This window comes from Coptis chinensis, chromosome 8 (genome assembly GCF_015680905.1).
Source record: "Coptis chinensis isolate HL-2020 chromosome 8, ASM1568090v1, whole genome shotgun sequence".
Classification (NCBI taxonomy): Eukaryota; Viridiplantae; Streptophyta; class Magnoliopsida; order Ranunculales; family Ranunculaceae; genus Coptis; species Coptis chinensis.
Window position 1 is genome coordinate 84671465 of NC_141463.1, and position 22225 is coordinate 84693689.

The following is a 22225-nucleotide window of genomic DNA, read 5'->3' on the forward strand; positions in this document are numbered from 1 at the left end:
TTCAATTGCTTGAATCCAAGGGGCAATCCCCCATTCTCTACCCACCCACCCTTTTAATTTTTCATTTCTTATTTCTTGAATTTTCGAGGCGTTTCCTTTGTTTTAGGCATAGGGGCTGCGGATTCACAGAGAAAAGCACTGCGGTGAAGGTATTTCTAAATTTTAAAAAATTCTGAAAATTTTCAGACATAATATTTAATGTGTTGTTGATTTACTGGAATATTTTCAGATTTTTCAAAGTTGGTTTACCTTGTGAAAAAATACGATCCTTATAGTGCTGCATTTCAGTTTTCACACCGTACGTTCTTGAAAAACAGACGAGTAAGGTTACTTAGGGAGTTCTAAAAATTCTATAATTTTTACAGGAGTATCTATCATAAGTCAGGAGTTTGTAATTAAAATTTGACGAGTTTTTAATTTGTTTTGACCTCCTAAATAGTAGAGTGTTTCCAGTGTGTTTCTGCAGTGTTGCAAACACTTAATATCTGGAACACTAGCCGATAAGGAAAGGTTGTAGAACTCCAATTGCTCTAAAGTTTTTACAGGAACAAGTAGGATCTGTCAGGAGTCTCCAATAAAAATTTGGAAATTTTTGGCTTTGTTTTGATGGGTTAACCATTCAGTTGTTTGTATTGTGTCCGAAAACTATTTTGCAAACTTTGTAGGGCAGTAGAGGGACTTTCATAGCTCCGATTGATCTGAAATTTTACAGGCTACTTAATAGACGTCTTAGAAAATTACTGTAAAACTTTCAAATTTTTTGGAGTATGATAAAAGGCCTAAAATTTGAAAACCCTGAGGCGCGACCCGCACCCAAAAGGAGCGCACCCGCGCCCAAAACACTGGACATTCGAAAACCCCGAGCACTGCTTTCAAACAGGGCAGGGCCCTCGAAGGAAAATTCAGCGTGAACAGCCCAATTTTTCACAGGTTAGTTCAAATTTCTATTTCTTCAAGTTACTCAGTGTTTCTAACTTGTTAAATACATTGAGATCGCGTATACAAGACGCTATTCAAACGCGTAGCAAGGAGGCATTCAAGTACTCCTTCTTCCACTCCTCGCCTCTTCTATCAGAGGAGTTTTAATTCTAGTATAATCAGACTTGTTTTTCGTAGAAATAAATACAACACGCCTATCTAAAAATTTCACACACTACACTTGCATCAATGGCTAAAAAGAACAAGAGACTCCTCTATCGATTTTTATAAAGCCCTAAACGATGGCCCTAAGTGGTGCATCGTTCTTTGGAGACCTAGTGGGGGATTTTTGAATCCCCTAATATATTTAACTTGTTACCAGTTTTTCATGGTTTAGACCACGAAGAAGCCTTACCAACACATCGTAGGATAGACCAAGTTCTCACTACATTCCATCATCCTAGCGTAAGTCTAGATCAAGTTAAACTTAATTAGGTGTTTCCTTTCACCCCTAGCCGACAAGGCGTCATCTTGGTTAACTGCCCAAACGCCAAACTCGTGGACTCATGGGCTCAACTTGTTCAATTGTTCATGGAACAGTTTTACCCACCATCGAAGGCGGATGAAATGCTTCACCGGGATTCATTTCTTCCACTATAATCCTCATGAATCCTTTTTGGAGGCACGGAATCGTTTCATCGATCTTCTCATTGAATGCCCGCATCATAATCTTTGCGAAAAGACACGCTTTGTTCGTGCTTTCTTCAAGGGGCTTTCACATTATCATAAGGAGGTTCTAGATATCATGGTAGGGGGTAGTTTTTTCTTAGTAAAAGGAACCTTGGAGGCTTATAAATTCTTAGAAGATCAATCTAAGAAGACAACAATTGGGGAGGAAACGATTCCTCCCGCCTCTCCTCTCCTTTTCTCTTGAGGTTAAACATGATCCCGAGCTTAAAACTCTTATCGATGCCCTCACTAAAAGGTAGATGCCATCTCGTTCAACAACAACCTTACTCGGTCATGAACATTAACTTCTACTTTCGTTGTAATGTCTCATTTGTAGTCTTGAGCATTCGACTTCTATTGTCCTCTTTGTCTATGCACAAACACCACCACAACCATCACACTTCAACCAATTAACTCAACATCAAGGACAAAGGAACTTGGGTGACCGTAATAGAGGTTTAGTACCCATAACCCTTAACTATCAACATCAAGACATGAATGCTCAACAAGCTTTAATTCCAATACAACCATCTACGGACAAAGTAGTAGTGACCTTGTTGGAGAAACAAAATCAAATTATGCAACAAAACTCAACTTGATGAAAGATCGGCATGATCAAAACTCTAATATGATGAAACAAGCGATGCAAATGATGCGTCTTTGTGCCAAAATGTTATTGACATGTCTTCTAACCAAAATAATAACCAAACCGGGCGTGTTTCCAAGTCAAGCAATGCCTAATCCTAAGTTAACAAACACCGCCCAAATAAAAAGTATTATTGATTGTAATGGTAATATAAACCCAAAGGGACCTACTACAGTGGTCCACTACCGCCGTTCGGGGAGAGTAGTTGATAACTAAGTGACTATGCCTAAAGATCACCCGCAAACTATAAATGATACCATACCAAATATTGTCATAGAAATTGAAGACCCTACACCTGTAGAGGTTCCAATATGGAAACCTAGTTGGAAAGTGATAAAAGATAAAGCAACGGTTAACAAATATGTTCCCCCTCATATTAGGTATAGGGATAAAACACCGGCATGAACAACTAGATTTTCCGTAGAAGGTGAAGTTAAGTCTATTGAGAGTTTTGTATATCACATTAGTGCTTCCGGCGATGTCGTCCCCTACACTAGTACATATCCTCTTATGGAAGAAGACAAAGATCACAATTTTGACTCTTTGAACATAAGCTGAACTAGAGAAAGAATTTTCAACCCGCTTTCGACCATAGAAGAGATGGACTAAAACCTCACAATAGGCGAGATAGATGAATTCCTCAAAGATGGAGATGAATACCATAATTATATGGATGCGAACAACCTAGATGAGGAATTCAACGAAGTTTCTAAGAACTGTGATGATCCACCTTCTCAAGCACTACCTAGAGCACCACCCTACCACCATCCACCGAAGTTAATCCCTCATAAAATCCAATCATTCTTCCCACCCTTTTCTTCTAACACTTATCCATATTCAAGTATTTTCCAAAACCATTCATTTACTCACGATCATTCACTTGGACACCTTCTTATTCAACTAAGTTCAAGGTAGAAAGTTTTGGAGCTTGATTCTGTTTGGTGGTGCATTCCATGTTAACTATTTATGGAAAGATCCACAATTGTTTAGATTATTGATATATGGGAAACTGCATGTAAATACATATATATCACTTTAAGTCTAGGGAATCTGACTTTAAAAGATACGTTTTAAAACAAATTTTTACAAAACTGTTTTCAAAAATTTGTTTGGGGAATAAGTGTTTGGTTTTTCCATGCTTGATCACTAAACTTCATATTCTTATCCCCACCTCGCTCCCTTTAAGAGTAGCTAGATTTCTCTTTGTTTTTTGTTTTGATGTTGTTTTTTATTATTTTTAGTAGATAGGATGTTACGTTGTTAAATTCCGTAGTTAACTTTGAATTTGGTAGTTAAATGTTGTTTGAATTTCAATTTTAATATAATGTTGTTCTTTTCAAATTGTGCATGGATTTTATTGTTAATCCCACCTTCCCGAATTGTTTGGGGGTGGTATTATTTATTCTATCATGATTTGTAGAAGATCCTCTATTTTAGAGTTTGTTTTGGAGTGAAGGTTGAGAATATTGTCGTAATTGGCATACCTATGATTAGATGTGGTGGTAGGATGAAATCTAAGAGAGTTTAGAAGTTACTATTCTAAATCCAGTATAAAAGATACCAGGGTTGTTATAAAATAAAAATATGGTTTGTTTTCGTTTCACGGGTTTGGAAATTTTCTATTTCGAGGAAATTGCCTTAAACAATTTGGAAACTTGCCGATTCATTTTGGAAGCTTCGAACCTATTTAAACTTCCTTCATTCTACACTCACAACCCACACTACACCCCACCATCATCTCTCACCTTTCACTCCAAGCTTTCCCTTCTTTTTCCTCTTAAACTTACAAGACTTACGAAGCACGAAGCGCCCTCGATGAGAGCGCACTGCGCCCTAAACAATTCGAGAGAAAGTTTACTCGAGGCTACCGCCCCCAACTTGAGCGAATTGACTTCGCCCAAACACTGTAACTCAAAACCTCGGGCTGACCAGCTTAGTGGAAGCGCGCCGCCGCTTACGTGAACCGCGGAAAATTCGGTTCTGCGGGTTGTTCTGGGTGATTTTGCGGTATTCAGGCGTAGTTTTGAGATGACATCTCCTACAATAATACCGAACAGTCTTTTCGAAGATTTTTTCAAAGCACTACTTATGGTGCTTGGTTTGCGAGGTGATCACACACATAGCCGGGAACCGCTTATGGTTCTTGCTAGCATTTGTTCTTGGACTTGCCATGCCCATGAAATACAGCAAGACCCATGATGCTATTGGGTAGATAATATGCATGTCTACACTTATGACTTTTTGCATGAGGCTTATGGGGCAGGCATTTTCGTGATCGAGGACCAAAGGCGAATATAATGTCGCCCTTGGTAGCCGCAATCCATGAACATAGGAACTGTTATGTGTTGGATCATGCTAAACATTTTAGGGAATGGCGTTTTTTTCTTACGTGAATGATGCCACTTGCGGCGTCTTCCTTGCTTTAGCCAGGCAGGCGTATGTTTATGACCTTCCTAGAACCTTGATGTCTAGTTTAGAACGAGCCCATAGCATGAGGCATAAGTATCTTCTTATGCCTGTTTTAGTTTGCCGTATTATGCTATGTTTCTTCCCTATTTTTGTGCCCGTTTCACCGGATTGGGGTTGGGGTCGAAATTGTGAGACCCACCAATTGTATTATCGATCTTTCCGCAATGACTTGGCAAGGGTGGAGGATACAACCTCATCGGGTTACACCTTACACCCCATCCGACCAAGTGGCGCTTTAACGTGTTAGCATCCGTAGATGATAAATGACGGCAAGCTTGGCAAATTATAATGGCATGGAAGGATGCGAAGGAACTTCACTTCTTTATAGAAGAGGAGGATGACGAGTAAACTTATTTGGAGTGGAGGTAAGTTTTAGTTTCAGTTAGTGTCTGCTTATGTCCCAAGCAATTTAATTCTGTTAACCCCATAATGGGTGGAACTCTTATAGAGTTGCGTCAGTTTTTTTATTTCCTATATTAGTATGTTCTAACCTTGTTTTGCGGATGTTCCAGAATTTCCACGCCGTTTCCATGGTATTTTTCCACCCTCTTTATTTAAATGCTTTGAGAACAAAGCATGCTTCTTGTTTGGGGGTCATAGAAACACGTGTAATTAAGGCATCTGTTAGGATATAGATATGTATAATATGCATTTGTTTTCAAGTTAAAAATTTCAAAAATATAAATAAATAAGTTTATGCTATACAATTAGGAATATTGGTATTGTTTTTTTTTCTCTATGCTCTTAACAATCTAGAACTCTCCGCGTAGCTTTTGCATTAGAATAATTGTTAGAAACTTAGGTTAATATGTAGGTAATAATCTTTGCATCTATCTATAAATATATTACATGAGTATCTATGATTGTTAGTGATAAGTTTCTGAAATCTAGGCTAAAGTACTTATTCTACAAATCCTATGAGAATATAGCCTAAAAGCCTTATATGAGCGAAACATTTGAGAAATGACACAAGGGATAAGTAAAATCTGGATAGAGAAATCACACGTCCACTTGCTTGCTCACTATGCCATATCCTAGGCTGGGCTTGGACTCAAAATATCAAATATGATTTGGGCTGGGCCTGGACCTAGGTAATATCTTCAGTCCGCCCCCGATGACTTTTTCTAGTAATGGTGAGGATGCAAGAATGTGTGTTAAATGCTTGGGTTTCATGTTAAGTTTGTCCAAGTTTGGCTATCATCTCACCTTTCAGAATCAAACAGCCATAGATATTAGAATCAAACAACCATTAACTCAAGGTATTTGAGCTTCCCATTATCCTCTCATTTGTGGGTTGTGATTTTCGATAAAAAAATAATTGAGATAAGGATGAAGAGACTTCGATAGTCGGTGCTATTTTTCTCCGGGTTCTATCTCGATTCTTGAACCTTAAAGTGGGTTATCTTCACGGATCTTAGAATGGGTTATTGGGGCGGACCTAAAATACATTAACCTCAAACCCCATGCCCAAAAATATGGGGTTTTACATATCCACCACCAATCTATCGACATCAAGATTCTTATTTAAAGAAAACAATGCTATTATTGAAACAATGGAATGGGATACCACAATAGATCAAGATAACAAGAAATGAGGCTCACCTCCCTCATTTAGAACCCGTTACACTAAACCACCCTCAAATCGCCCCGACCCACTAAACCCCCCTCTTTTCAAACCATTTATATATAACCTTCCTATTTTTGTAAAAATAATTAAACCCGGTCTAATTTTAATCTCCTCACCAAAAATATTTCTTTTTCTACCCTTTCATATATGGGGGAATACAAAAATAGAGATTTAAGATTGAAGAACACCGAGGATTACGAGAAAAAAATAAAAATGAAGAGCACCGATTGAATAACTTCGAAACAGTGGCGTTCATGTTTTGCCATTAAAGAAACAAGCTTCCACTTTCAAATCTCTCTCAATCACCTCCGATTTTTTATCGGTAATCAATTTCAATAGGTTTGGTTCGATCTTTCTCTCTCTCAATCACCTTCAATTTTTTTCTAGACAGAACGCTTGAGCTTGGTTTGTTTGAAAGATTTGATTTTGAATCTATTAACTAATTTTCTTCAACTGTTTTAGATCTTCTTCAATTTCATTTTATTATTGGGTCTCAATCTTCTTCAAATTAATTGAATAGACTCGATGATGTCATCTCAACTTGTGGGTCTGAACAAATAGTTCCATTTTTTCTCTTCTTCTATCTTTTTTCCTTTCTTCCTTCAATTTTTCAGTGTGCAGATATATTCTCACTATAAATTCTACTATGTAGATATATTTTTACATATGAGTTTTCCTATGTAAATTTATTTTTGCATACTCGTTTTTCTATGCAAATTTATTTTTGCATACCAATTTTTCTATGTAAATTTATTTTTGCATAGGTAGTACTTTATATACAAATTTAATTTTGCATACTCATTTTTCTATGCAAATATATTTTTGCATACCAATTTTTCTATGTAAATTTATTTTTGCATAGTATGCAAATTTAATTTTTTAAACTAATTTTTCTATGCAAATCTATTTTTGCATAGTAGTTTTATATGAAAAGTTGTTTTTGCATAAGTATTTTACGTTGCGGCTTCTTAATACTTGAAAAGTACTATGAACTCTGCTAATGTCAAAATGCATGGCATCCTTTACGATAACCTTCTAGAAGTGGTTGGTGAGAAGATGGCTGCAGGAGAATTACTGAGACTTTGGACGATGCTGATGCTTTAAAGGCCAGCAATCTTAATAACTCTTCTGATGACTTTGCAGCTTGGGATAAGAGGCTTCAAGTGGTTGAGATGTTTGGCATGAAAGTGGGCTTTTTACGTGTCGGATGAAATTAGCCTGACATCTGACATAATATATGTAAATGTATTTTTATATAGTCATTATATATGTAAATCTATATTTACATAGTAACTTGACTTATGAAAACTTAAATTTACATAGTAACTTTTTGGTAATAAAATTGTCCGACACCCACGTAATATATGTAAATGTAAAAGTATAAAAGTTGTTCTCTATGAAGATGCAAGATATAGACACAATCATCAAGTTTATCTTGTATCGGGTGGCATCTAGAATGAAACAGAGTAACACAAGTTCACTATTATATTTAGGAATGGTGCAAATGGAACACAAATTGCAAAGTTTATACAATTGGGCATAAGCGACAAAGGTTATCCGCTTCTTGATTCTTTCACGGATTTAACACAACCTTTAACCTTTCTCACAAAGGCCACGGATTTGATTCATCAAATCGTCGGCTATGTCGAACTCTAATTTTAAACTACTCATTGCAAAAAGCGATTCAAGGAAACTAAAACTTCATATTAATTAACCACTTGTATACATACAACTTGGTTCTACTTGTAGATCAATAATAAACAAGCAAATGTACCATCATATATGTCTACGCAAACAAAGTTCCTAATCTAATCAAAACTAAGCCAAGCTTAGAGACAACGATTATTTCCCAAGGCATGGAATTCACTTAGGATTAGGTGGGTGGCTGCTAGCAGCGGAGACCCTAGAACCCCATTCAAGCAGCCTTGTGGCAGATAATCTCAATGAAGCACAAACAATCCTTCTTTGTTCCTATTGCTGTCTTAATTGCTTCCACAAGCTCTTCCTCATATCGAAGATCTAAATGTCTTGTACAACTTCTTCTTGTTTACATTCTGTTATAATGACAGAAAACCAATTAATAACAAATATCATCTATGCAAAATTTAAAATGCAGAATTGTATTACTATGCAAATTTAAGAATGCAGAGTATAAATACTATGCAAATCTAAGAATGCAAAGTAAAAGTACTATGCAAAGTTAAAAATGCAGAGTAAAAATACTATGCAAAGTTAAGAATCAGAGTAAAATTACCACCACATATTACACAAACATGAAAAGCAAATAAAAAAAATATGTGCAAATTTAATAATGCAGAGTATAAATACTATGCAAATCTAAGAATGCAGAGGAAAATTTAAGAATCTGAGTAAAAATACTATGCAAAGTTAAGAATGTAAAGTACAAATACTATGCAAAATTAAGAATGCGAGTAAAATTACTACCACACATTACACAAACATGAAAAAGCAAATAAAAATACTATGCAAATTTAAGAATGGAGGAAAACAACTACTTGAAAATATAAAAATGTATAGTAAAACTACTACATACACAAACATAAAAATCTAAAGTTGAAATTGCAAAACTATGAAAACTTGAACTGATTTTAACAAGATTTGGTTTGTTCGTAGTTTTTGGAGCAGCCATCTTCTCAATTTTATCTCCATCTCTTCTAGAACTTGAAGGTTTGATTTTAAGAATGTAGACTAAAACTACTACACAAATATAAGAATGCAGAGTAACCACAGACTACATCTTCAAAGATTTTATGAATTTAGTCTGCAAATATAAGAATGCAAACTAACCACAGACTACACATTCAACTTCAAGACTAAAACTACTATGCAAATATAAGAATCTGAGTAACCACAGGACTACATCTTGGAGATTTTATGAATTTAGTTTGCAAATATAAGAATGAGACTAACCACGGATCACACATTCAACTTCAAGACTAAAACTACTATGCAAATATAAGAATGTAGAGTAACCACTTGGGGCTACATCTTGAGAGATTTTGTGAATTTAGTCTAAAAATATAAGAATGCAAGACTAACCAAGGACTACACATTCAACTTCAAGACTAAAACTACTATGCAAATATAAGAATCAAGAGTAACCACAGACTACACATTCAACTTCAAGACTAAAACTACTGCATAAAATATAAGAATACTGAGTAACCAATCGACTACATCTTGAGGAGATTTTGTGAATTTAGCCGCAAATATAAGAATGCTTGGACTAACCCTGGACTACACATTCAACTTCAGAATTAAATTACATGGAAGATGCTTACCCATCCATTAGCTTCACCACTTCCTTGGGAGGTGGAAGAACATGTACCAATCAATAATCTACTATAAACAAGAAGAAAAATAAGTAAATTGCAAGTTTTTCATTTCAAAATATTTCGAAAGTAATCTTTTTGTCGGAAAAAAAGAGAGAGTAAAGAGAGTTTATAGTGGTGTCGGAAATAGAGAGAGAGTAAAGAGAGGTGAGGTTTTATGGTGTGAGAAAAAAAATTTTAAATGTGAAAAAGATGAAAGAGAGGCTAGGGTTGTTTACGGTGGTGCTGGGATAGTTTTTGAGGGTATTTTTGTCAGTTTATTTTGTTTTTTTTTGTTAGTTTGTTCGCATACGGGAAGGTTTTATGTAACGATTTTTTGGTGAGGGAGATTAAACCCAAAATCTGTTATATTATCCAAGAAAGATAATATAATACAACATGGCTGGAGGCATTGGCTCCCTAAGTACTCTTCTGTTTTGATATCAGGAATGATTGTACTATGAGAATGATTTCAAGATAATATCATATCTTTAGCAAAAAAAACCCCCCACGCCACAACACTACATATCTTCACCCACACGTTGCTCCCTCCTCTAATAGGCCAACATTCCAGCAACTCCTTCACAGTTGTAGCTCAATGTCGGACTACTAATGTTTAGAATTCCATGAAAACGCATCTCCCACACTGCGTAATATTTTGCTGTTTTTACGTCTACAAGTAATGGTTTGTGTGCTTGTGTGTGTGTACATGTCAGCGTTGATAATGGAGGGGCTAAATAAAGATTTTGGCAAGTAGTTATTTAAATGGTTTAACATTCAAGTAAGTTTTTTTTAGTGATATTGCAATCTAGTTCACGTGAAGTTTTCGAAATGGATCTATGGACATTAATGTAAAATTCTCAAGCAAAAGGGCATCAGGTCGAAATGCAAATCTGTAGAATTAAACAACATAATCAAAGAGACTATGAACACAAGAATTTATAGTGGTTCGGTGCCAACGGCAGCCTACGTCCATGAGAGAAGAAAGGTTTATTGCTTGATTGATTTAGGTTTGTGTTACAAAGGTTATTATATAGCACAACATGAGTGCATATTAGGTGTCTCCGTGTTTCTAAAAGGATTGAGAGTTTCCTTTATAGAAAACATACCAATCTATCGAACCTCTATCAAAACCGACTAGGAAGCCAGCGCCTTCATCATATGCAACATGAGCCGCCTACGACTTCTCCCTCGACTCCCCCCCGAGTTGGTGCGAAGAAGATATCCAAATAACCCAACTTGGAGAGAATATCATGGAACTTGGAAGCTAGAAGTCCCTTTGGTGAAAATGTCCGCGAAATTTGTTGGTCGCCGAACAAAGGAGGTAGTGACAATGTTAGACTATACTTTTCACGCGACAAAATGACAATCAACTTTAATATGCTTAGTTATCTCATGAAACACCGGATTTGCAGCAATGTGCATAGCAGCTTGATTATCACAGCAAAGTGTAGTTGGCGGATGCAACCCAAAACACAAATCCTTCATAAGAGCGTGAAGCCATATGATTTCAGCGGTAGTGGAAGCCATATCCTGTATGTATTAAACCTCGGCTAGAGCGAGCCCTTTACATTACGTTTCTTGCTCTTCCAGTGACTAAATTACCTCCCATAAAGGTCTGATAACCAGAAGTAGACCTCCCGATCAACTGGACATCCCCGCCTTGTCGGCATCTGTATAAGCGGTAATAGATGTATGCCCATTTTTCCGAGATCAAATACCTCTTTGGCGACTTTTTCCGGATCTTGCGGTATTCTAGAAATAACATTCATATGTGGAGTCCTTGGAGCATGCATAAAATGACTAACCAACCTTCTTCGCATAGAAATATCCGGGTCGGGTAATAGTTAAAATATATTAGTTTACCAACTAATCAGCGATCTTGACCCAATGTCGGTAAAGAAGATCACGGTGTTGGTCCAACTTGGCTCCGGTATCGGTTGGAGAATCGGATGGATTTTACCCGGCTTTCTGCTTCACTCTAAAAATCCAAACACATACTTTCTTTGATTTAGAAATATACCTTTTTTGAATAAGCAATTTGATCCCAAGAAAGTACTTCATAATACCCGGATCGTTGATGGAAAATTTCTTGTCGCGGTAACTCCTCGAGCTTAGAGATTTCAATATGGTCATTACCTGTGATAACTATGTCATCAACATAAATAAGAACAACCACCAAGTCCGACTGCTAGACTTAACAAATAAAGAAGGATCAAGATCACTCGAGCAAGACCCGGTCATAGCTAGAACCGAACTAAGCTTGGCATACCGCTCTTGTAGATTGTTTAAGTCCATAGATAGCATTTTTTTTAATTTGCATACTAATCGACCTTAGTCTCGCCGGACGTACAGGTGGGATGCTCATATACACTTCTTCTTTAAGATAAATGCGTGTAAGAATGCATTTTTAACATCCATCGGAAACAATTTCGGGTCTTGATTCACATTTAGAGATACAAGAACTCTAAACATGTTCATATTTGCAAGCTGGTGCAAAAGTCTCCCCTGTAGTCGACCATATGTTTGGGTGCATCCTTGCAACGAGTTGAGCTTTAGACCTCTCTAAGGAACCATCACCTGTTGAACTTGTTTTACGACACCCAATGACAATCAAGCTGTTTTTTCTTTCCGTAAAGGTAGCATAACAATCTCCCAAGTTTTATTCACCAAATCTAGAGCCGCGAAGTTCTTCTAGCATCGTCTTTCTCCATCTTTGGATGAGAGTTAGCTTCTCGAAAGTTCTTGGGTTCTTACACATCATATTTGTACTCAAGAAAGCATGATGAGATGAAGTGATATTGGCATCGTTATATACTATAGCGGATATAAAATGTTATCAAAGAAATAAAATTCCTGTGTGAAGATGTTTGGAGGATCGAGTTCTCTATCAGTTATAGTAATCCTTGAGAGGATTCTTGGAGGTCATCTCGTTGATTATTGGCTGGAGGAGCACCTTCGTGCGAGCTTTCCGGAGCCTCGGTTGCTCGAAGCGCAGCGCCTCTTCCTCTGGACATGGATGAGCACCCGAGGCGTGCCGATGCCTCTACTTACTAGACATGGGCCGAGCACGAGTCGCCAGCGCGCCAGTTAGCTCATGCGGGGGTATTCTTCAGCGCCTCTTCTTGTAGAACCCTAATTCTTATTTGGGAGACTATACCTTCACCAACCATTTGGGCCGGGAACACTTTGCTTTCCAAGGTTGCTAGGAAAGGTGCAAATCTACCAAATACTCCCACAGGACCCGATTCGGGGGCATAATTAGAATCGTGAAAAGCGATTCAAAAATCATACATCACGAGAGACAACCAATTTTCTTGTCACGGATTGTAACATATGTAGCCTACGTATTGGTAGAATAACCAACAAACATACATCGAGTAGCGAGCATCAAATTTATCTTGATGAATAGCTTGTTGATGCACATAACAAACACACGCAATTAACTGGGAGGAGATCCGTGGCTTAGATTTGAGCACTTCAATGGAATTTAAAACCAAGAACCCGGCTGGGAAGGCGGTTAATCAAATAAACGGCGTTAGGGCGCCATGGACCGGTATTGTTTAGGAACATTCATGCCTGACATAAGAGCACAAGTGGTCTCAAAGGTGTATGTTCTTTCCTCGCCCACACCATTAAGAGGTGTGCCAACCGCAGTAGTTTGATGAATTATCCACAGCTCACGAAGGTACTCAAATATGACCTTTGCAAAACTTCGGTGCCATTGTCGGATCTAAGCATCTTGATTTTGCACCAAACTGATTTAGTAATCATAGTATGAAAATCTTTGAACACATTTCCATGACCTCGATCTTGATTTCAATAAATATAACCATGTAGCTACGAGATTTATCATCAATAAAGCTTAACACAAAATACTTATAGCCATCATAAGAATTAGCGGGAGGCGGTCCTCATAAATCGGAGTAAGAATTAACTTTCGAAACTGACTTATTAGGCGTAGAATTGAGTTTGGAAAGATAAAGCGAGTTTGTTTAGAAAATTGACAAACATCACAAACATCGTCAAAGTTTATAGAAACATCGGAAACAAATTTGTGAGGACATGACTAGATGGATGCCCGAGTCTTTTGCGAAAATTTGACTCTCCGGTAAATCCACGGCAAATTGCGCCTTCTTATCGCGACTTGACAAATAAGTCCGTTGGAATAAATTCCTTCTGTCGTCTCTTTGGCTTCGATCTTGAAAGGCGGCGAGTTAGTTAGGAAAAATGACATCCTGATTTAAATAATTTGTAAGTTTGCAGCCAGGATAGAAGTTAGCCGGGGAATGTAAAAAACAACTAGACATAACTCTTGAGACTTTGATTAAAAAATTCCTTGACGGCTAGAATGGGAGCGGTGGAGCCATTGGCTATGAAAATATTATGTTTTTCGGTTTTGGACACAAAATTATTAGCGGGGCGGCGGGGCAATTAGCCCAGCGTTCGGTAGCCCACTAAATCAATTATCCGTGAATTCTTATTGCGTATAAATTACGACACATGAGTTGAACAAAAACGACCTTTGCTAGATGACATGGACTGGTAAGGTTGTTTGGAGAATTTGACTCAGTGATGACTAATATTCGAGTTGGACATTGATGTGCAAAGCGGCGTAATACTCTTTCTTGCCGATTCCTTTTCCCTTTTTAAAGATCACGGATATAATTCCTAATAGCGGTCCTTGGGTTTTATTTCATTGAAACTTATGCCAAGGATTTCTTTAAAATCTGACACAATGGATGATAGCCTGTGGTAACTCCTTTTTAGTTTATGTAAACCTTTGAATGTTAGGAGATGAAATTATTCATTGATTAATTTAGGGGGTCAAGCAGCAACAAAAGAACTAAGCTGAATTTGGCAACTGCAGCATAATATTAATTGCTAGTATATGTGCATTGTTTTGCCCATTCGAACATATTGGGCGTTTTCACATATAACATATTAGACCTTTCAACATAGATTATTGGATCTATAGGGGCTAATTGTACTTTCCCAAGTCACAAAACACCATAATTCCGTTTTATGACTTCTACAGAGACTAATCAATGTAATTACTAAGTTGGAAACGGAGACTCCTGATCAATGTAATTAATGAAACTTGAACTGCCTCCGCTACACAAAACTTCGTTTCTTTCTCTGACGCTGTCGCCTCGACGATCATGAATTGCATCACATTAAGGTACTAATGAGTTCTCTTGGGCAGAGCTTCCATTGAGTGCAACGAATTATATGGTGGCCAAAAGAACACACACACAAATCGCCTCATTAAATACAAACACCACTAAAATTTTAAAACCAAACTAACTACCAAAAAATAAGTTAATATAAATAATACTAAACTCAGAAATCATATTGTTTCAAATATATAACAGAAGGTTGGGAGTTGGTCTATATATAGAAATATATAGAAAGTGGTCTATAGAAAATGAAAGATTCTTAAGATATATGCTGGAAACTCGTGTATAATGGAATAGTAGTGTCATTAGTTAGGATAACAATCACATAGAAGACACACAGAGAGAGAACGCGGCAAGAAATCGTGAACTATAGAGATTGCAAATCTTTTATTTGTCTAAAAAGACTAATGCAATTGCTAATGCCTCTTGCCTCTCTTGGTGAGTTTTAATTGAGATTAGTATATGAGGATGTATAGTCTGATGGCGGCTGCTATTAATTGATTAATTTAGTTGTTCTATACCCTTTATCCACATGAGAGGTAAAGTGGACCGTACAGAGGAAGCTAGATTAAAAAAGTTTGAGTTTTAGATAATTAGTTAGGTGTTAATCCATAAGATAGCTGGTGCATTCTAAAGGATTAGCCTTCACATTCTTTGAAGACAGAAGACTGTTTTACTATTTTCGAATGGATTAAATACTATCAGAGATTATACACTACCTCATGCTTTAAAAAAGAGATAAAAGAGATGTCTCACCTTACCTGAAATGGATTCCACCTTAATAAGCTTATGGATAGCTACTGACGTGAAATCAAGACCTCCCGCTTGCATCCAAAAAGGGTTATTGGTTCTTGAATGGAAAACAGAGAGAAAGATGGGGTCGGGACTTGTGGATTTCCTTTGAAGACTAAGTTAGGTGTGGATATATCAAACGGTCCTATCTCACCTAGTTCAATTATATGTGACAATATATCGGTATAGTTGTATTTGATTCCACTCAACAAACAAATCCCACAGAATCAGTTCCTTCTTAGCCCATCCTTTCCAGATTGAGAAATCAATTACTATTCATGTACGTGTGAATAGTAGCGGGGGAGACGAACAATTAGAAATTGCAAGAGAGGTGAACAGTGAGAAATTCCAAGTGAGGAATATTCAAGAAATCGAGACACCTACAGATGTGAGAAATTCCAAGTGATGAATATTCAAGAAATTGGGACACCTACATATGTGAAAAAAAGACTAAAATACCCCCACAATAGGCAGTGAAATTACCAAAAATACCCAAAGGACGGCCACCAAAATTACTGTTCTTCGACCCTACATTTTTCTATAATATATATATATATATATATATATATATATATATATATATATATATATATATATACGGCCGGGCTACGCCGACACACTATTCTAACATACTATCTTGATACCCAAATTTACCCTCGATCAAACAAAATCTAATGGCCAGATCTATTCCTAGAAACCAAACAAATAAAAGAAAATGGACCACAAATAACAAGGGCGAAAATGTCATTTTCTTTTAGAAAAAATAAAACCGCTTTCTTCTTCTTCGCTCTCACGCTGTTTTTGTGAAAAACATTTATTATTTGAAATATTTGTGGTTGCAGTTGGCCTTCAACAACGCCAGATTTCTCCACCTTAGTACCTTTAAGAAATTGTTTGTTATGATGGAAACACTACTTTGTTAAAAGGAAAATAAAAGTAATTTCACCTTTTCCATGCTTTTTAACGCCATTTGTTTACCCATGACAAATGCATGAGCCGCGAATTTACCTCCCACCGCACTCTTCACCGCTCATATGCTAATAATTTTATAATTTTAAGCAAGTACTAGTGTACACGTCAACACACAATTTTATTTCGCAAAAAGACTACTATTGTAGTATACAATAAAAAAGCTAAAGTTGTCAAAAATACATTTTGCTCTTTTGAACTCTAACAATTCTAAAAATGAAAGTTATAATTCCCTTTACGATTCGCATCCTGGAAACGCTGCAAGATTGCCTCATTGCTGATGTTATCAAAAATATCTTTTTCTATGTATGTCACCAGACAACCATTCAACCACTCGTCTGCTATTCGATTCCTTAGACGATTCTTCACTATGCCCATAACTGAAAATGATCTCTCAACTGTAGCAGTAGAAACCGGTAGTATCAGTGAGAGCTTTATAAGCCTATAAACCAAGTTATAAATAATATTTTTTCCCAACTCAACCATTTTTCTAGCCAAACTACTAATTCCTTTGTTCTAAAGGCATCATTGGATTTCATATCAATCTCATAAATCTCTAGTTGATTTTGAAGGACTATATGCTCTTGTTCGGAGAAATCATCAGGATAAAATTCAAAGAAGACGAATCAACTTGTTTGTATCAAACGCACTAAACAAATCATTGGGGTTTAAGCAAGCCATACAAAGAAGAAACTCCGTGATTCACCTTACCAAAACGGTTATCAAGCTCAACACGCTGTTTATCGATACAGCCATAAAAGAATCCAACCTAATAATAATGTAAATTAGTTGCCTCTTCTCGCTTTTCTTCGATCTTCCTCGATGAACAAACTTAGCATCCATTTGAAGCATGTCTATACCATGTTTTGTACAAAATGCAGAAACCTCACTTAATAGCTTAATCCCAACCACATTCCCTCATTTTCTCGCAAACGCCCCTTGCATACTTTTACTAAAGCTAAAGCATTCACTATATCTTGATCTTTTCGCTGCAATGCTTTTGAAAGATCATTAGTGATTCCCAATAGATTCTTCATCAAATGCAAGATGAAAATGAACTCAAACGAGTGCATCAAATCTAATAAAACGTGGTGCTTCTCCTTTTTATCCGAACTTGAGCTCTTCCATCACCTCATCAAGAACTTCAACCACGGAGGGAAATATAACAATGAAATTAACTAACGTACCATAATGTGAGCCCCAACGTGCCGCTTAGGGTCTTTTAACACCAAGCTCTTTTGATTTATTCCTTTTACCGCTTTGATAGTTCACCATTTCTAAGTTGCTCAAACACTCTAGCAGCTTTCTTCTTTCGAAGGTTGTCCCTACGCTTGCAAGATACTTCCAACAAAGATTCACCACATTGCTAATAGAGGTGAAAAATGAAGCAATCTCTTTGATATCTTTTATGACATGGACAAGCCAACCTGGGTTGATGTGCAAAAAAATATATAGATTGCAGACTTGTTCTCATTCAAAATGAGCTTTTAGCCCATTGAACTGCCTCTTGCATATTACTAACCCCATCATACCCTTTGACCACGCAGTCTTAAGAAACTCAATCCATGTATGCCGAAGAATTTTTCGAGTGATGTCTTGAGTGAAACTGATGTAGTATCTGGGACATGCATCATGCCTACAAACCGCTTCTATCACACAACCCTTCTTGTCAACATATCACAAACAAATAGCCATTTGCTCTTTTAATCGGGCGACACGAGCTTCGCTAATCAAAATGGCAAATAATTTTTCCAAGGTCTTTATAATAGCATTAAATGCTTCAACAAAGAGCTGCATTTACTAAAGCCTTCTGAATATCGTGATGTAAATATGAAGAAATTATCTTTTCTTAGTTGAATTCTCATATGCATTTAGCCAGTTAACTGCATGTATATATCAGAACGTTGTATCTTACATAGCTGTTTGCTTTGCAAGTTCTCAAAAAACTAAGCATCATATCTTAAATCACTGTTTCTAACAGATTTGTCATTGACAAAAACCCTTTCTCTCAACCTCATAACAGTGCTCTCTGCTTCTTGGATTCCTTTGTCCTTGCAAAACCATCAATCAAGTGGTAAATGTGAGATATTGGGGAAATGACCAGCCTCCAACATCTCAACACAAAAGTTAGCAACATCCTTCAAATTTCTGCCTCTACAGAGCCCTTGAATCAAGACGATATAAATGAACGCATTGGGAGGGATGCCATTGGTCCCCATTAGATGACAGAAAAACTTAGATAGACTCCTAATGTGCCTAGCTAGGCATTCATAATTCTAGTAGTTTGTAAGGAGTAAGTTTGCACTTCCAGTCACCAACGATAATATGGCCTTGAGAATAATTCAGTTAGTAGGAAAGTTAACCTATTGAGCTCTTCTGACATCATATTCTAATAGGGACTGTAACAGTTCAAAATCAAATCTTAGAGATTGAGGGAGGCAAACCATTGCCATTTCTGTCCTGTTAATATGCTAGTTATACAGTTTTCAGGAGATTAAGGATGAAAATTAAGTATTGAGAATAACATGGAGACTGAAAGCCATATGGAACATGATGTTTCAACGAGTAGCTAATCATGCAGGAACATGATGTTTCAACGATAACACCACTGAACTATATCAGAAAGTGATCATCCTAAAAAACAAAATAAAATAGATCTATCTACACGACTCAAAGAATTATACTATCTATAATGACTGGACAAAAAAGACACTCAAAAACATCTGCCTCAAAAATGATTTTTGTTTTCTTTAGAAACTTTGGAAGTTTACAAACAAACCAGTCCAAGATTTAGCAGGCATTTACAAATACGAAAAATAAAGGTGTTAAACATGGTTACCCAAGCAATAAAAAACTTTCTTCTCGAGACCATAACCTTACGCATCTTCAAGCTGTTTGAGTTCTTTATGCTGTATTGATTGACAGAGATTGAAGTCTTCCACAGCCAATTCTAGGAAATCTTTGTTGTCAACACTAATAGGCCCATGAAAAAAAAAAGTATTTGCAAAAGAAGAGGAATAACGATCAGATCCCCAACATGTTTGTAATCTAAAACCAGTTACCTCTTTGCTAATGCTCTCACGCAACCTATGAGCATGCATTGAGCCGTAAGACAATTCCTGTTTCAAATATTGATGGGACCAGGATTTCAGTTTTTCCAGAAACAGCTCATCTGGGAGTGCAATGTGTGAAGCTTGGTATAACTCTAGAACAGCACCTGTGTCCTTTTGATATCCTTCAAGTGTATTCAAGAACCCCTCTTCTTCATTGAATTGAATTAACTCATCTACATCAAAAGTGTACACTGAATTTAACTTTATGTTGGAGACAAAAGCAGATGATCATAGATTTTACTAATACCTGAAGAGACGTCATATCCATGCATACGTAAGATTCGAAATGCCATGGAGCATGTGGAAATTTCATAGAAAATTTCTTCATCCTTCATTAGCCAGCAGCTGTTAATTCGTAAATGTCAAATTTCTTCAAGGTGTTGAATTAACTAGAACACAAACCCAATAATTGGGCTCCATTACCTGTATGTTCTTTCCAAAACATTTCTAATTTTATTCTTAAAATGGCGATCTATTCCCAACCTCTCAAGCCTGTCTACCATACAGAGTTCGGTATATATATCCTGAGGATAAGCAGCCGGAACTGAGCAACCAACAGCAATTGCAGGGATGAAAAAATTAATTAAAAAAAGGTGAAGCGACAATGTAGTAACGTAGTAGACCTTTAGGACACAGATAGTGTAAAAAGATAGTACCTGCGTTGCCACTCTTTTCTAAGAGTCATCTCAAGTAATTGAGGCAATTAATGTCTTGAAGCTTAGCTAGAGCAGCTACAGTGGTAGACGGTGAGTAAACAGTGACCCATTCTTCCTCTGATGTTTCCATGTCCTTCCAATTTTGTGACTTCCCCAGTCCTTCTGCTACATATGCTAGATAGAGATTTCCCCTCGTGAGTTGCTTCCAGCATCCGAAGAAAAGAACTGCGGATGATGAGAACAAAAACTACCTACCAAGCTTTTCAGCTAAGCAACTACTGTTTCTTATTATTCGGGATTATAGAGGTGAGATAACATTCCATTATATTAGCAATTGATTTTCTATCCAACTCTACAATTTCCAATATGTAAGTTGGTTCTTCAAAAAAAAAAAAAGTACTGTAAAAGAGCCACATTGTAGTTGCAATGATGTTGATTATTAATTAATTGTCTTCTCAACACTATCTTGCTAAAACTTAGTGCTTAAGAGGAAAGATTCCTTTTAAGGTTTGATCCAAGTGCTACAATTTGCAGAAATAGTCAAAAGCTTACATTCCTTACCCGCTATGTACCACTAGCAATATTTACACGGCTCTTTGAGCATGGAAACCTACATCATCCAAAACAGAACAAGATTACATAAATATTTCCGATCCAAGATAAGTACATTTTGCACCAAAGGAGAAAGGGTAAGGAAGGTGATTTGGTATTTAAGTTGCAGAATTAGACGCTAACAAACATAACAACATAGTACAGAGTTTTCTATTCAATTACACGCCTCAGTAATGCATTACTAAAAGCTTAATATGATATTCATTTAGATGTGTGACCTATGTACCAAAACCATAAAAAGTAGCATAGTTGAGTAGCAATAGACATCCTTATTACCCTCCCCGGTCATGCATTTCTTCCCTCGATAATGTGAAGGCACATGTTTGTATAACAAAAACATTACAAAGAGTCAACATTGATGTAATAAACACCGTAGTAGTAAAATGATGAGATAAGGCTGAAATGTCTTCTAATAAATGACTACAAATAACATAAAGGAAGATAAGTAATAGAAAAAATGCAAGAAATGTCGACTTAGCTTCCCTTGAAATGGGTTTCAATGATTCTATGTGAATGGTGTGATACTGCGGATACACCTCGATACCATAGGAATGTGTTTTAATTACAGATACAAATCATCTATACTAGGCAGAAGGGTCTGAAGTCTGACATTTATCAACATGTTTTCCATATTTTCTATAACCGAAAGTGACTTCCCATGTATCTAGGGAAGCACTGCACCAACTGTCATATGCTTATGTAGCCTGTATTTCGCTGAAATAGGAAGGTTTCAAGCCCTACTCTCTGGTATAGACAATGCTCTTTTGAGTAATCGACTAAAAATTATCTCCGATAAACTAAAAAGACCTAAATGAAATACAATTATAGTAAGAGGATAAAACAAACTTCTGATACACTGCATGAGTAAAATTGTTCACAAATTACCTGATCCTCAACTTTCATATAAAAACTCAAGAAAGAGCTTTGCAGCACAACAGTCTACTGTTAACGATCGCAAAACCCCTAGCAGAGATCAATAAATGAAACTTTTCAAGTATTTGTAGGGGGAAAACGAATGTTATTAATCTATAATTCAGAATAACTTAGACATTATGAATGCAAGGGAACCTGAGAAGCTACAAAGATCTTATAGCAAATGCATTGATAACAAAAATTGTTGGGTTCCCAGGATCAACAGTTCCCTCTAAAAGCTTCCTTCAACAAGCTCTTTCTTTCCATGAC

General features: G+C 36.7%; 1 protein-coding gene across 8 annotated transcripts; it reads right to left on the reverse strand.

The window, feature by feature from the left end:
• Positions 1-19547: 19547 nt before the first annotated feature.
• On the reverse strand, positions 19548-20617 carry LOC147483712 (ent-kaurene synthase-like 1). 8 transcript variants are annotated; one of them, XM_086579875.1, is made up of 6 exons: positions 20432-20617; positions 20199-20319; positions 20023-20120; positions 19880-19948; positions 19725-19781; positions 19548-19635 (listed from the first exon to the last, which is right to left on the reverse strand). In XM_086579875.1, exons 2-5 carry the CDS (start codon positions 20276-20278, stop codon positions 19750-19752), a joined length of 279 nt encoding a protein of 92 aa, XP_086436001.1. In that variant the 5' UTR covers positions 20279-20319; positions 20432-20617; the 3' UTR covers positions 19548-19635; positions 19725-19749. The 8 variants fall into 8 exon arrangements, 3 of the variants coding, with proteins under 3 accessions (XP_086436001.1, XP_086435999.1, XP_086436000.1); XM_086579873.1 differs by having other exon boundaries at positions 19559-19635; positions 19725-19948; XM_086579874.1 differs by lacking the exon at positions 19548-19635 and having other exon boundaries at positions 19681-19781.
• Between the last annotated feature and the right edge of the window lie 1608 nt (positions 20618-22225).